This window comes from Chelonoidis abingdonii, chromosome 2 (genome assembly GCF_003597395.2).
Source record: "Chelonoidis abingdonii isolate Lonesome George chromosome 2, CheloAbing_2.0, whole genome shotgun sequence".
Taxonomy (NCBI): domain Eukaryota; kingdom Metazoa; phylum Chordata; order Testudines; family Testudinidae; genus Chelonoidis; species Chelonoidis abingdonii.
This window is the reverse complement of record NC_133770.1, coordinates 5,128,200-5,144,258: the sequence shown is the minus strand read 5'-3', so window position 1 is coordinate 5,144,258 and position 16,059 is coordinate 5,128,200. Positions and strand designations below refer to the sequence as shown.

The 16,059-nt window shown below is 53.9% G+C and overlaps 2 protein-coding genes and 2 non-coding genes across 8 annotated transcripts in view; all 4 read left to right on the top strand.

Moving 5' to 3' along the window:
* Positions 1 to 4,602, top strand: part of LOC116836138 (SCAN domain-containing protein 3-like) — a 21,059-nt gene extending 16,457 nt beyond the window's left edge. For 3 of the 5 annotated variants that reach the window (XM_075062140.1, XM_075062139.1, XM_075062138.1), the window contains exons 2-4: positions 34 to 101; positions 800 to 909; positions 2,155 to 4,602. In XM_075062140.1, coding sequence (XP_074918241.1) covers positions 2,252 to 4,225 — 1,974 coding nt within the window. In that variant the 5' untranslated portion in view covers positions 34 to 101; positions 800 to 909; positions 2,155 to 2,251 and the 3' untranslated portion in view covers positions 4,226 to 4,602. The remainder of the gene's footprint in view (positions 1 to 33; positions 102 to 799; positions 910 to 2,154) is intronic. The other 2 variants (XM_032799598.2, XM_032799597.2) reach the window with 1 other exon arrangement.
* On the top strand, positions 187 to 321 carry LOC116836161 (small nucleolar RNA SNORA9). Its single transcript, XR_004376389.1, has one exon. It is a non-coding gene; the product is annotated as a small nucleolar RNA SNORA9 (small nucleolar RNA).
* LOC116836160 (small nucleolar RNA SNORA9) lies at positions 1,622 to 1,759 on the top strand. Its single transcript, XR_004376388.1, has one exon. It is a non-coding gene; the product is annotated as a small nucleolar RNA SNORA9 (small nucleolar RNA).
* A 9,374-nt stretch (positions 4,603 to 13,976) lies between the features above and the next one.
* MYO1G (myosin IG) overlaps positions 13,977 to 16,059 on the top strand; it is a 64,970-nt gene continuing 62,887 nt past the window's right edge. The window contains exon 1 of the mRNA XM_075061931.1: positions 13,977 to 15,147. Coding sequence (XP_074918032.1) covers positions 15,053 to 15,147 — 95 coding nt within the window. The 5' untranslated portion in view covers positions 13,977 to 15,052. The remainder of the gene's footprint in view (positions 15,148 to 16,059) is intronic.

The window sequence follows — 16,059 nt, the reverse complement described above, 5'->3', positions numbered from 1 at the left end:
CCCCCCCCCCCCTTCTCATTTTCTTGCCTGTAGAAAGGATCTCCGGTCTATGGTTGGAGGAGCTGGGCCTGAGGAGTGCACAATGCTGCTGAGTTAGAAAGGTAAAGATTTCTGTGTGTTTGAACTGCATCAAAGAAATTTAACCTCCCATATGAATCTTCCCCAGTTCCTTTGCCTGCCCCAGGTGAGCAAGCCTTCCAGCATGGCTGGGTCTGTGGTGACCCTGGTCATTCCTGTAGCGCTTGCGAGAGCAGCCCTGAGATGGTTTGAGGCCTCACTCTACCCCTTTTCAGAATGAGGTTGTTAAAATTTCAGACAGACCGAATCGCATCAAGGCAGAACCACCCAGAGCCTACAACAGGGGTAGCTAATTATTTTTTGTCAAGGTCCAAATTTCTTGGTCAAGGTCTAGACTCCAGAGGAAAGCAATAAACAAGCAAACAATCCCACCAACAACACCACACCACCACCAGTAAAGACAAAGATTTTGGGGTCTGTTCAAGAGTGTCCGGTGGTCCAGATTTGGCCTGTTGTCCACCTGTTAACTACCTCTGCCTGAAACATGCATGACAGGCTCTTAAACTGGCTTCCCGCTTTCTTCCCCAGCCATTAAGGATCCGTGAGCATAAGTAGTGTGAAAAGCCATGATGCATGAACATAGCAAAATCTGTTCTAAGCCCTCCCTTGGTCTCACATTCCCCTTTCATTCTGGATTATTGTGTTAGGAGTCACAGGATGGACCTTGCGCTGGTTGTTTTTTTGTTCCACGTTCACATTTAATACATTTCCATTTCTATAGCTGCATTTCCGGTTTTACCATATCTTGTCTTCCTGCCTGCAGCTTGTGGCTTCCCTGTCTCTGTGCTGGTCACATGGAAGCGCTCATGCTATGGAAAGTGGAATTAGTAGGTAAGCTAAAAAACCAGACCAGTTCTGGGCTGAAATGTCTGTTCCTCTCCATACCCCAGCCCTGCTCCAGAGAAATCGGAGTGTCCCAAAGCCAACACCCGCTTTAAAAGAACCTAAACAAACCCTTGGAGCTTGATGAGCAGAATAGCATGGGCTCAGTCAGAACTCCTGAGTTGGTTTTGGACAGTGCCCCAGAATGATGCTTTGCTGCGTGTGAAATGTGGATCTGAGGCTTTGACCGCTTATAATACAGTAACTGGTCCCATTATGGCACTCGTCTCAGGAGAGTGTGTTAGCCCCAGTGTGCTGGCCAGGTTCCACCATGGGGAATTCTGGGAAGGCACAATGTAACTAAGCCTGTAATGTCAGTGAAGTTATTCTTCCCCCAAACTGTTGTATTGCTGATGGAGAATAGCTGCTGTGTATTAGTGCTGCAGGTCATCCCTGTATAAAATTCACACCCATGTGTGGGTCTTTGGGGTTCAGATGATGCAGCATAAAAGCTGTTGATCATTAGAAGTAGGAATCACAAGACTGCAGCCTTAGTTATGCATGCACTGGTCTGTGGCAACATCCATATGAATAAATATATCAGCTTGTGAGAGGCTGGCTGGCTGATGCTGCTTGCCACGGGATCTATTTCTATTGTTAAATGGTGCTGTTTTCCTTGAATAAGAGGATCTATTGTGTGCTTGACAGGCCAAGTTCTTTCCCGCAAGCCTTCCAGCATGGCTGGGTCTGCCTTGTGACCCTGCTCATTCCTGTAGAGCTTGCAAGAGCAGACCTGAGATGGTTTGAGGCCTTGCTCTGCTCCCACTTCGGAGTGAGGTTATAGAAATTTCAGACACTCCTAGGCCGCTCACAGGAGCGTGGAGATCCCAAAGCAAAGGGCAGGGTGATATTTTTTAGAGTACTCATAGAGCTGTGGATTGAGTCTGTCTGATGGAGTAATAACCCTGAGATGATGGCTCCTTGTGAAAGGATCCTCTAAAACACCATTTCTCAAAAGTGGCCACCAGTGGATTTTTTTGCAGCCATGACAGCCTCCAAAGAGCCCCAACAATAGCTGAGATGTTAAGTATTAAAGTTGTCTTGTGAATGCCATGAATCATAATGTGCGTTAATGCCCTTCTAAATATTACAGTACAGTGCAGGGAGAACTGAACTATGTAGGGGTGGTTTTCTTTCAAGTCACAAAGCATATTCATTGGCTAATAACTATGTTTACATCTCGCACTACTGTAGCTCTGTAAGTGGCTATTGGCCAGCATCCTCGGCAAGATCACTGTGTGGTGTTCGGGTAGGTTGAGATTGTTCGTGGCAGATTGCGAAAGAGTTAAAAATGGAAATGGATATCAGAAAGGTTTTCAATCATCCAGTGCCAGAAAATGCCCCTGCATGTGATACAGAAATGGTCCCAGAGGAGCTCCCTGCTGCTAAGAAAAGCAGAACATGGAAGGAAGAAAATCGAAAATTTCAGGAGCAGTGGGAAACACGGTTTCTTATGTTTCTCAAGCCATCTCATTCCATTTCTGAGCAAGTTGCTGTGTGTGCTGTTTGTAAGAAGGAAATTCATCAAATTAAAATGTACGCAATGCAGCGTCACTATAAGACTCATGCAGAGGAAGTTGAACAGAATTACCGGGCTGAGTTTCAGAGACGCAAGCTGTTAAATGATGCAAAAACCGAGCTCGAAAGACAACAGCGACGGCCCAGAGATTTCCTGAGGAAAGCGGATCAGATCTGGGTGGCTACTATTAAAGCGGCGCTGCTTTTGGGGCAAGCAAGGAAATCTCTCGACGACGGAGAACTTGTGAAGAAGATTGTTCTGGCCGTTCAACCAGAAAATACGCTTTTCAGAGAGCTACCGCTGAGCAATGACACATTACAGAGGAGCACAAGAGATCTAGCGAACTTTCTACAAAACGAAATAGCCAATAAAATTGCAGCGAGCCCTTTCTACAGCCTTTGCTTGGTTGGGAGCCTTGATGTCATGAAGAATCCCCAGATAATCGTGTGTATTCGCTTTTTTGACTCTTCTCGCTGTTGTTTTACTGAAAGCGTTTTATGTCAGGTGAGCCTCACTGACAGGCCAACTGGCAAACACGTTTTTCAGTGTATTCAGGCGAGAATGCAGGAATGCCGGGTTAGCTTTGACAATCTGTGCGGCTTGACAGCTGATGGGGCAGTGGCCAGGCAAGGTGCCCAAGCAGAGGTGTTGAATTGCTTCCAAGAAAGCTGCCCTCAGACGCTTTTTCTGTTTTGCTGGTTTGTCCACCAAGAAGTACTTGCCAGCAGAGCTTCAAAGGAAAGTATGGACGAGGTCGTATCCATAGTGAAAAAGTGCATCCGTGCCGTGAACAGCAGTGGTGTCAATAAAGAGAGATTCGCAACTCTGTGTGACACGGGCTCTGAGACACACAAGGTGCTGCTGAATAACAACCTAGTCCACTGGCTTAGTTTTAATGACAATGTACAGTGGCTGTTTGAGCTCCGGGGAGAGCTCATTGAGGTTTTGAACACAGTTTCACTGGAACTGTCCCAAAAGCTACAAGATCCAGAAGTACATGGTTGTTTGCTCTTTTTGAAGGAGTTTTTACCAAAGCTTGCATCCTTGAACCTGGAGCTCCAGATACCTCAGCTAACAATATTTGACCGCATTGAAGTAATTCATACATTTCGAATGACCATCGCTGACATTGTCCAGCAACTACAAGAGAAATGGGACTTTTCCGTGTTTTCTGAGCTTAGTGGGTTTCTCAGCTGTCAGGATGAGCGCGTGCAGCACAAGGTCGGCTCAGCTGTAACCAAATACCTGCGTATCCTCTCGGAAGAGCTTGAAAATTGTTTCAGCGAGGGACACTTTTTCCGTCAGTACAGTTTTGTGACGGACCCATTCAGCAATTCTGGTTCAGGGTTTTTGGCTGCAGACAAACTAACGGCCTTGCAAGACAGATTAGCTTCCTTTGCCTCTTTGGATTTAAGGAATCTCCAGTATCTCATGGTGCACATGCGTAATAATGCAAAGCTGAAAACATACTTCAGTCAGCCTGCTGTTACAGTGCAGCAATTCTGGCTCAGAGTGTACCTGTCTGAGGACGCCTACAGGCCTCTAGCTAAAATTGCTCTGCTTTTCTTGTCCCTGTTTTCAACTACTGTGCTGTGTGAGAGGGCATTTGGTGCACTGCACTGTCTGAAGAGCAAGTACCGAAATGGCCTCACTGATGCTAACCTGGAAGCTTCCCTTCTAGTTTCACAGGAGACCCGAGGTCTTGCCGACTTTCCATTCCAAGAGCTGCTGAACTTCTGCAGGTAGTCTGAGCCACACAGTGGCTGTTAAACCCCAGAACTTTAATTTCATTATCACTCTGTATTGGTAAAGGACAGTACAACAGGATTGTTTGTTTGGAGTGATCTTTTGTCCAGGAAAGAGAACGTTTGCACATATTTGCAGATTTTTTTTCGTTATTTGGACTCTTAATTATGTCAAAGCATTTTTCGGTGTAGTTCGAAACTGTTGTACAGACATTCACCTTTCACCAAAGAAGTCAGGAATGTGCCACGCACCTTATTTGTGTTCTGTTGTATTGAGCTCCAGTAAAGGATAGAGACGGCTGGGCATTTTTATTATTGAGTCTGAAGAAGGGAAGGGGGGGAAAAAGCCCCTACTTAAATAAATGACAGTGCCTGGGATCTGTGCATGTGCGTACTTGTTTTTCCTAAAGTTCGTTAAGTGTTTTAGGAAAAATTGTCAGAGTGGCACCAGCAGGAGCGAGAGTGGCTGCACTCTGAGGCCGGCAGAGATCAGTTGGGCCCCAGGTTAGCTGGGATCTAGTGGGAAATGGTTCCCTCCAGTTGCAGTATTTAGGTTTCCCCCTTCCCTTGGAGAAGTTATTTGACAGGCCAGTTGCCGGAAAGCTTGAGTTAGTCCTAGGTCTCTGCACTGCAGTCTGGGAGATCTGCCTTTGATCACCTGTCTCTCACTTCCTGAGGTGGTGGAGGCGGCACTTCCCCCACATGGGTATAAATTTGGGACGACGAGCAAGGAACCTCTGAATTTTAAAACCAGCTGCCTGGCTGGCTGTGGGCAGGCCTCTTAGTGTGCCTTGGTTTCCCTTTCTGAACCATTGGGCATAACACTGCCTTTCGGGGGCGGGGGAGGGGGGTTGTGAGGATTACCTGATGTCATCTACAACCCCTGGAAGATAGCTGAGCACCAGCTGTTTCCACTGTAGCAGCCCCTCTGACCTGTTGCCTGAGAGGCTGCAGTGTCCTGGCCTAAGTTCCCTCCAAGCTGCGCAGGAGTCCTCTTTCCCTGCCGCAGCCCTGGACAGCCTGCACCCAAACCCCTCATTCCTGGCTCCACCCCAACCCTCTGCCCCAGCCCTGAGCTCCCTCCTGCACCCCAACCCTCTGCCTCAGCTCTGAGCTCCCTCCCACACCTCGAACCCCTCATCCCCAGCCCCACCCCAGAGCCTGCACCCCAACCCTCTGCCCCAGCCCTGAGCACCCTCCCACACCCCAAACCCCTCATTCCCGGCCCCACTCCAGAGCCTGCACCCCAACCCTCTGCCCTAGCTCTGAGCTCCCTCCCACACCTCGAACCCCCCAGCCCCACCCCAGAGCTGCTGGTCCCACGGCTTCGGTGGACCTCCCACAGGCAAACCGCCGAAGGCAGCCTGCTTGGGGCGGCAAAATCCCTAGAGTCGCCCCTGGCCTGCACCCTTAGTCAGAGTCCTCATCCCCCCCACACACCTCAACACTCTGCCCTAGCCCTGAGCCCCCTCCCACACTCCAAACCCCTCAGCCCCACCCCAACCACATGAATTTTGTGAAGTGCACTCATATGAAGGTCACGTGTCACACACAACCTCCCTACTGGTGCACAGAGCAAAATTCATTCTGCACACAAACATAAAAAATGAGAGGAAGGGCTGGTCCTGGCCTGCACGCTGGTGGCCACATGGAGTGAGGCAAGAGAGTTGGTCTCTCAGCTGAGCTGGTCCTTGGTCTTTCGTGTTCAGTGAGTTAGGATCACCCTGATGATGGTCAAAGCTGCAGCTGTCTAATGACCGTTCCTGCACGCTCCTTTGCAGTCCCGGACCTGACAGCAGCCATGCTGGCCCCAGATCTGTCTAGTTAGTGACATGTCAGGAGAAGTGACCTCAGCTGGGTAATCCTCTGTGGCATGGGAGGTTCTGCTTAAAGCACCTGGCATAGTCATAACCTCCTCCTCCATAGTGTTGGATAAGAATTGGGGAAGGCCCCTGCTCTTTCTGGGGGGCATGGCTAGAGTCTGGTTCTTAAAGCCCTTTGCATGTGATGAGTGGCCTCATTTAAACCCTCTGGGGTTAGACAACCCCGCCCCCCGCCCCCCCCCCCGATTCAGAGTCTTTCCAGGAGTGGCCCCTAGCCCATGCCACTCGCTGCCTCTGGGCACCTCCCCATTGGGCTGTTCTCCTTAAAATAGGCAAGAGGCTGGCGGAGGGCACTAGCTGCAGTGTTCCCCGGCCCAGCCTCCCGCTGGGTCGATCGGTGATAGTTAAGGGGTTGGTGTGACCGATGGAGCCCACACCAGCCTGGGCCTTTCCAAGGGGGGAGAGCACCTCATCGTGGGCTGCCAGTGGCAGCGGGGCCTGAGCTGGATTCTCAGATTAAGAGCGGGCTGGCCCCAGCGTTTTCTGTGAGGGGCTCTTGGCTCTGCGATAAGTGTCCCCATCCACAGTGTCCGGTGTGTCTCGGCCTTCAGGGTCTGCGGCAAGGTGCCTCTGTGGGAGTTGGTTCTGCCTAGGAGAGGGTATTGAAGGGGGATGAGCCCTGGGGGGAGGGAGGTGGGCTGCAGCTTTGGTCCTGGCAGGGACACCTACAGCCTTGCCTTTCCCACCCCCACTTCAATGAACCAAGTTGATCCTTGGTTAGCAGCAGCAGCCCTGTTGGTTTCCTTAGTCAGTATCCACGGAACTACGCCAAGGCTGGGAGGCCTTTCCCACTGCCATCAGCGAACGCTCCCAGGTAACTGTTCTGGAGAGGGGTGGCCAGTAGCTGACCAGCCCTGACCCAGGGGGAACTGTGGGTTCTCAGCAGCACTGAAAACCAGCACCCCAAAGTCTTACCAGATGCTGCTGTGCTGGGGTCCTGCTCCCACTGTGTGCCCTGCTGTGTTGAGCCAGAGGCTGTGCCGGCTCCCGGAGTCAGCACTCAGATGAGGGGAATGCACCAAGAGCTGGTTTGTCTTCCCAGTATTTCCTCTGGTTCTCTGCTGTGGAGGGCTGAGGGATGTGTGGGCTCCACCTGCCAAGCTGATGCACCTTGTGCACCTGCTGGGAAGTTCCCTTCCTGCACTGACTCAGCAGGGAGCTCCACCATGCTGCAGTACTTGGATACAGGTTTAATGCTTCCCAGAGCAGAGCTGCAGCCCCAGATGGCTCTGTCAGTGGGGCTCGGCTCCCCTAGTGTGCTCCACAAGGAACGCACAGTGACATCGTCCACTGCTGCTTTAGTAGCACACCAACGGCTCACGCCCTTCTTGTTCCTTACCTGCTCCCCCAAACCGTCGTTCCCCATCACCACTCTGGCAGTTTCCTGTTCTGCTGGAGCTGGCCCCGAAGGGTGGCTTGCTTCCTCCCAGCGCTGGCTGCGTTTCAGACGTGTGTGTGGTCACAGATCTCCCCCTGCTCATGTAACCTGCAGATTTCCCTTACATGGGCAAGTACTGATATTAACAAGATGTGATTTGTGTGGCTGCTCGGTGAAAAGGAGCCATCGCTCACCATGCTGGGTCGGGGCTGCTGGGCCTCAAGGAAGCAGCGTGGATTGAGTGCAGGCATGGAAATAGGGACTTGGTTCCAGGGGTGAAAGTAAAATTGAACTCTTACCAGTACGGGGCTGCCTCTGTGCCCCTGCCCTGGAAGGGGCGGGGCCTCTGGTGGAAGAGGGCAGGATTGGGGGTCAGCATACCCCAGCCAGCCCATCCGGGCTGCCTGGCCCACACTACCCGGGGCTCCAGCCACTGCTGCGGCAGCACTTCAAAGTCAGCTGTACGGCCGGTACTGGGAGCCCCTTTTTACTGGTACGCTGTCCCGACCCGTACTGCCTTACTGTACCCCTGCTTGGTTCTGAGTTCCAGTCCCAGTGCTGCTGGGGCCTCCCTCCTTAGGCTAGTCCCGGGGGGCACGACTAAGCATGCCACAGGCCTGTCCTTCCCATTGCGGCTGCTCAGCACGACTGGTAGGCAGCCGCTTGCCTGCCTGTCTCGGCTCCCCCCGTATGGTGGAATGGCCGCAGACCATGCTGGGAGAAGGACACTGCTCAGACCCGAGGTGGAAAAGGGCCCTGAGTGCTGTTAGGTCATCTGTCTAATCCCTCCCCTGGCGCTGTGAATGCTCTACAGCCCTGCTGCTCTCTGCAATGTGATCCAAAGACCTGCCAGCAGAGGGAGCGCAGGCAGGGAATACAGGGGAAGAGGAAGTTGCTACAGATGTCTTAACCTCAAGCACTTCTGTAAATGAAAACACCGTTCAGGGGGTAGCGGTGGTAGCTGCTGCAGGGTCTGCAGCTGTGGGAACTTGTAATGGGGACCCTCAGTCCTGGAGTGCCCCCTTGTGGCCCACTACGCTACCACCTTTGCATCTCTGCCTCAGTTTCCCCTCGTGGGTGGCAGTAAGTCCAATGAGGCTTATTCATATTGAACTGTGCCCCTTGGGGGCTCTGCTTTATCTAACCCCCAGGTGGAGCACTGTACAAATAGGCATCCCCCTAGCAGCTCCCGCTGGAAGGGGTGGGGGGCTGAGTTAACCTTAGTCCAGGTCCCTTACCAGCAGGCCCCTCTTGTAATCAGCAGGGGAGGGGTCTCCTCTTGGGTCACAGTCCCTGCAGAGGTTAAAGTGCAAGGACCTTCCAGACAGCCCGTGATTCCTGTGCTCCGGGGCTTTTGCTGCCACCTGGTGAAGGCCTTCCAGGGGGGCGGGGGGGGGGGCAGGCTCCGCTGAGACTCGCTATTCATAGTGTCCCCTGTTCGGAGCCCTCTGTCTCCCCCAGCAGCATTCTTCCTTGGGGCCTTTTCCTGGGGCGCCCCCTTGAGATGCCCTCCCCTTGGGAGCTCTCTCTTTGTGTGGCCCGGGGACTGTTCCTTGCCCCAGGAGCCTCCCTCCTCTTAGGTTCCCCCCCACCAAAGCATAGGCTGTCTGAGGTAGGCTGAGCCCCTGCCCCTTTCAGAGGGTCAGCTACCCTCTGTCAAACCCCTCTGTGGCCTCACATTTGAACAAGCCCTTGTAAGCCATGGGCCCGTTGGGATATTTTGCTGTGCAAGGCAGAAGCAGGCCTCTGTGGCTGTCCTGTGATCGGAGAGGGGGAAAGGACAAAGCAACATGAGCTCCAGACGCCACACTTCTCTCAGGCCACCACTGCTAGGCTGCTTGCAATCCCCACTAGTCCATGGTGCCCTCTGCTGCTGCCCACTCAGCAGGTCTTTCCTTGGGGAGCTGGTGGGTAAGAGGAACAGGAAGGTGGAGAGGCAAGGTAGGACACTGCACTGCTTTGGGTTGGCTGGCAGTGCGCTTGAACTGCGGGCCTGGGTAGGTGGCTTAGCCAAGCCGGCCATTGGCATGAAGAACCCAAAGTGACGGGGTTACTCAGTCCCTGAACACAGTGCCAGGGCTGGGTTCCCACTGCTGCTGCTGGCAGTGAGGCACAGTGCAAACAGGACATTCCCTGCCCGGATGCTGCTTGCCGAGTTTCAGCACTGACTGGCCCTGCAGGCTACTTTGTCAGGGGTCCGTTTTCCAGGTTGGCGCAGGTCTTGGCTGCTGCATACAGGGATGGCAAAGCAACTCGGGGTCAGTGGCACCGGGCGAATGATGGCTGTCGTGCTGCGCGGGTGATTCTCTCCTCGGTTGATGCTCAGAGCTCTGTCGTTCCCATGGACCTGCCACAGCATCATCTCACCTGGATGGGCTGGTGCCTCTGCCCCTGCATCCTGGTGGTGTGTCCCTGATGACACATGCTGTGAGCCCCCAAGGATCACACAGGATTAGTTTACACACTAGCCAAGCCAACCTGTACCACGGAACCCATTGCTCCACCTGGCGCTGAGAATTGGCATCTGGAATGAGTGTGCTGCCCACACCTGTTTTGTGGGACTCAGGAGCGCCCCCGAAAGGCCATTGTGTGTGTGGTAAGCGTGGCACCCAAGGGGCTGAGAAGGTAAGACTATGGTAGTGCATGTAAAGCCAGAGGTGGGTATGGAGCAATTTCTCATCACTTGTGTGACATCCCCAAGGGGAAAACCCACCTGGCAGTGAGCAAAACCTCCATGACCACCAGGAAACCCCCAGGCACCATGCTCCCCTCCCCTTCCAGGAGGGCTTTGGCAGAGGCTGCAGCAGTTGGGCCAGTTAGCCCCGGGGCGGGCAGGCAGGATGCCGTGAGGTCCCATCTGAGCATGTAAGTGGCTCGCGCTGGGAGGAAGTGATGTCAGCTGGCCACAGGCCGGGCCCAGGAGTCGCACAATGACAAAGCAGGGAGAAGTGAGAGATGAGCAGCCAACCCCACACGGTTTCCACTGCAGCTATTTCAGTGTAGCAGCATGAGTGCGAAAACCCGCTGCTCTGACTCCAGTGGGCAGGGCAGAGTCTGGGCATGCTTCCCCCAACACCCAGCAATGGGTGGGGGGCATCTCGTCCCTGCCCCACAGCCCCCTGCTAGCCCAGCCCTGACCCCACCCAGCTGTGCCCATGGCCCTGCCTGCTGCCCCACAGCCCCCTGCTAGCCCAGCCCTGACCCCACCCAGCTCTGTCCATGGCCCTGCCTGCTGCCCCACAGCCCCCTGCTATCCTGCCCTGACCCGACCCCACCCAGCTGTGCCCATGGCCCTTCCTCCTGCCCCACAGCCCCCTGCTAGCCCAGCCCTGACCCCACCTAGCTCTGCCCATGGCCCTGCCTGCTGCCCCGCAGCCCCCTGCTATCCTGCCCTGACCCCACCCAGCTGTGCCCATGGCCCTGCCTCCTGACCCACAGGGCCCTGCCTCCTGACCCACAGCCCCCTGCTAGCCCAGCCCTGACCCCACCCAGCTGTGCCCATGGCCCTGCCTGCTGCCCCACAGCCCCCTGCTATGCCAGCCCTGACTCCACCCAGCTGTGCCCATGGCCCTGCCTCCTGACCCACAGCCCCCTGCTAGCCCAGCCCTGACCCCACCCAGCTGTGCCCATGGCCCTGCCTCCTGACCCACAGCCCCCTGCTATGCCAGCCCTGACTCCACCCAGCTCTGCCCATGGTCCTGCCTGCTGCCCCACAGCCCCTTGTTATGCCAGCCCTGACTCCACCCAGCTGTGCCCATGGCCCTGCCTGCTGCCCCACAGCCCCCTGCTATGCCAGCCCTGACTCCACCCAGCTGTGCCCATGGCCCTGCCTCCTGACCCACAGCCCCCTGCTATGCCAGCCCTGACTCCACCCAGCTCTGCCCATGGTCCTGCCTGCTGCCCCACAGCCCCTTGTTATGCCAGCCCTGACTCCACCCAGCTCTGCCCATGGTCCTGCCTGCTGCCCCACAGCCCCCTGCTATGCCAGCCCTGACTCCACCCAGCTCTGCCCATGGTCCTGCCTGCTGCCCCACAGCCCCTTGTTATGCCAGCCCTGACTCCACCCAGCTCTGCCCATGGTCCTGCCTGCTGCCCCACAGCCCCCTGCTATGCCAGCCCTGACTCCACCCAGCTCTGCCCATGGTCCTGCCTGCTGCCCCACAGCCCCTTGTTATGCCAGCCCTGACTCCACCCAGCTCTGCCCATGGTCCTGCCTGCTGCCCCACAGCCCCCTGCTATGCCAGCCCTGATCTCACCCAGCTCTGCCCATGGCTCTGCCTCCTGCCCCACAGCCCCTTGTTATGCCAACCCTGACCCCACCCAGCTGGGCCAATGCCCTGTAAGATTCCTGCTGTGACGAGCTGGATCACAGAACCTGCCTTGGGAGCTGCTACCCGATGTGCCAAGACTACTCTCCCTGCTTTCCCGCCCTGTCAACTTAGGACTTCAGTGCCCTGCCTGGTTTGAGCCAGACCCACTAGCCTGCTGCAAACCCAGACCCAGGTCTGAACCAGGGGCGGCTCCAGGCCCCAGCATGCCAAGCGCGTGCTTGGGGCGGCAAGCCACTGGGGGCGCTCTGCCGGTCGCCACGAGGGCAGCAGGCAGGCTGCCTTCGGCGCTTGCCTGCGCAAGGTCCGCTGGTCCTGCGGCTTTGGTGGACCCTCTGCAGGCAAACCGCCAAAGGCAGCCTGCCTGCTGTGCTTGGGGCGGGGCAAAATGCCAAGAGCCACCCCTGGTCTGAACCACATCCCCTAACGGCTGCAGGCATCACTGAAAGCAGCTCACAGAAGTGTTTTTGTTTTTAACACTCAGATGCCCAACTCCCAATGGGGTCTAAACCTGAATAGAGCTTATTCAGGGTAAACTAAGACATTGTTCGCCCTTTATAACACTGCGAGAGAGAGATGCACAGTTGTTTGCTCCCCCAGATATTAATACACACTCTGAGTTAATGAATAAGTAAAAGGTGATTTTATTAACTACAGAAAGTAGGACTTAAGTGGTTCCAAGTAGTAAGATACACAACAAAGTGAATTATCAAGCAAAATAAAACAAAACACACCAGTCTGTCTAATACTTAAGAAACTGAATACAGATAAGAGCCTCACCATTTCCAGAATGCTCCTTTTACAGACTAATCTTTTTAGTCTGGGCCCAGCAATCACTCACGCCCCTTGCAGACACTGTCCTTTGTTCCAGTTTTTTTTTTTTTTAAGGTATCTTCGGGGGTGGAGAGGCTTTTTCTTTAGCCAGCTGAAGACAAAATGGAGGGGTCTCCCCTGGGCTTAAATAGACTTTCTCTTGTGGGTGGAGACCCCCTGCCCTCTCTTATGCGAAGTCCAGCTCCAAGATGGAGTTCTGGAGTCACCGGGGCAAGTCACATGTCCATGCATGTGTGACGGTGCTGCCTGGGGGAGCCAGCTGAGGTCACTCAATCAGGGTGAACTGCAAACAAAACAGGGCAGACGAATCCCAAACGCTGGTGGTTATTCCAATACTTAGATTTACCAAGCCAGCACAAAACAGCTTCTGTAGTACCTGACTGGTTACTTAGAAGTTTAAACCATGCAGTTCCCTTAAAGTGCCCAGCCTCAGGCCTCCGTCCAGACACACCTGTCAGATATGATGATGATTCCTGAAAATCTTACTTCATCATATAAAAGAAAAGGTTCTTCCAATCCAAAGGATCAGCCACATACCCAGGTCCAATTATAACTTAGATCTTACCCAAAATACACGCTATAGCCAATTCTTATTAACTAAGCTAAAATTTATTAAAAAGAAAAGAGAGAGTGTTGGTTAAAAGATCAATATACATACAGACTTGAATTCAATTCTTGAGGTCAGATACATAGTAGAGGTGAGCTTGTAGTTGCCAAAAGTCCTTTTAGAAATAGTCCATAGGTTATAGTCCAATGTCCATATTCAGGGTGACTCCAGTCAATGACTGGGGATCTCAATCCTTGTGGCTTAAGGTTTCCCCCTCTTGAAACCCAAAGCAGATCTGAGATGAAGAGGATCGTGTCCCAGGCTTCTTATACATTTCCAGCAGCCTTTCGGCCTGAGAAAACAATAGGCTTAACTCCTTCTCCCAAACATCCTGGCAATTAGCACAGAGTAATTTATCCATTAAACAGTTCAGATACAGGTTACCACAACCTTCAAAGAGACACATAGACAATATTATTATTTCACTCAAGTATCATAAATGTTACTATTCCTTTTTTGATCTTTGAATTAAAACTATAGCAATAGACAAGACTTGTTTGCTGGCATCCCGAGACCTGAGCAAACACCTCCCCTTCTACCTCTAACAATGCAGACTTGCATTTCGAAGCTCTATTCATTTACATATCTTGCTAACCAGTTCTTAAGGTTCACCCACGGGTCAGGTCAGTCGGTGGGGTGAGTTAATTAACTCTTTCTGGCCCTGTCACCTTTCAATGAGATATTATATTATACTCATAACGTCATAGCATGACTCACAGTTTCTTACCAGGTAGCAGCCATGGGTCACATGCTACCTTGGACGTTCTCAAGTAGACTTCGTGTGTGGATTGGTGCATTACAAGAGTCATTGTTTTTTAAATGTTTCTTGATTAGGTACTTAATTTGCACATTCCTTTCTCCAGGAACTGACCAAATGCTCTACTAAGGTTATTTAGAAATCAAGCCAGTACACAGCCAATATTCATAACTTCGAATACAAAAATGATGCGTGCATACCAATAGGATTAACAAATTCAGTAGATCATAACCTTCACAGAGATGTTACATGGCATATGTAGCATAAAACAGAGTCTAGTTATGTTATATACATAAACATACATAAGAATATTTTCATAAAGCCTTATGGGGGCACCGACTGTCACACCTGCCACTCTCCCAGTGCTGCTCTCTATGCCCAGCTCTGCCTGCTCCAGCCTGGCTGGGGGGCAGGAGTGCAGCTCACTGAAGGCTTCTGGGTAATTACTACAGAGTGAGGGAGATGCAGGAATAGGAGCAGTGAGGAATCCCTCCCCCTCGGGTACAGATTGAGTGGGCCAGACTGGGGGCTGGGTGGGTCCTGGGGGCTGGGAAGGAACCTGCTCTGCCAGGTTGGGAATCCATCCAGCAGGGCTCCCGCATGCCTACCCTACAAGGAGAGCTGGCTAGTGGGCCTCCCCAAATCCCCCCATGTTTGGAGGCACTGCCCCTTGCAGAGCACAGCTCCATGGCACACAGCACCCCTGGGTGGGGTCCTGGGACCTGCCCCCGTCTGCAGGGGAACTGCCCCCCCATCACACTAAAAGGGGCAGGATTCAGCCTTGTGGGAGATGGGCAGACGGGCACCCAGCCATGCTTCCCAGTGTCATGTGGGGGCGACGCGGGGTTCCCGCTCAGCCGGGCTAAAACCACGTGACCCCACCCTCCCCGGCTGACGCCACTCCCTGCCGCTCAGGCAACCTCCGCACAGGAAGCTGGCCCCGGCAGCTCGCGGCTGGGTTTTGAAAGTCATCTTTCCTCAGGCTTGTGCTCTCTCCCCCACCACCCGGCCCCACACATCCCCTCTCCGTCCCCCAGCGACATGGCTGAGCAGGAGAGCCTGGAGTTCGGCAAAGCCGACTTTGTCCTCCTGGACGAAGTGACCATGGAGCACTTCATGGAGAACCTGAAGCTGAGGTAACTGGCACTGGGGTCGGAGCCCCTGGCAGGAAGGCAGAGGGCGGGTAGGTCGGGGCAGCGAGGAGAGCTTGGCCTGAGGTGCTGTTGGCTTGCATAGGCCTGGAAGGGCCGTAGTAGGTCAGGGTACAGGTGGCAGGTTGCCCAGCTGCAGCAGAAAGCAGCGCTGGTGTTTCAGCAGGAGGCGCTCTGCAGCCTGTCAGCCCCAAGCCTGGCACTAGGGGGCACTGTGGTGCCAGAGGGACTGTCTCCCCGGGGAGCTAGGCTGCCTAGAACCTGCTGGCTGGCGGGCAGTAAAATTCCCATGGTGCTTTTCTTGTGGGCGAGCCCTGGCGTCCGGGCTGAATTCCAGCCTGGGGTTTTACGCTGGGCTGCCGGACAGTCCCCCAGCCATCCCAGCAGGACGTGGGACTCCTTTGGCACTCCTCGTTTCAAGCTGGTTTTTTTAGCTTTAGTTTTTTTAGCAGGTCACGGTGTGCTAATCCGGCACTGTGCCTCCCCCAGCAGAGAGGAGCAAAGCAGCCCCCCTGCAGGTGGGGCACATGAAGGGCTTGTGGGATCCTGTCAATCTATACATGTGGGGGGAAGGCCGGATTAGAGCCCTGCAGCTACAGCATCACATCCACAGATCTCTGCCATGGAAGCTAAAGGAGCGCTCCCTCAGCTAGTGCTTGTAGTAGTTCCTTATACTCTGGGCTGCCTGTGAGAATTGTACAGCACCGAGCACCTGCTCAACACAAAAAAAACAGCAAGAGATGGGCCCAAACCTACCCCTGAAGGCTGGGGAAGCTGCAGTCTGGGTCTAGACTGGTCTTTCTCTCCTCATAGGGGATGTTACACACTCCGGCAGGGGTAGGGGTGTCCTAAATGTTACTGCCTCTGATGTGGGAAGGCAGAAATCTTGTCGTCTCT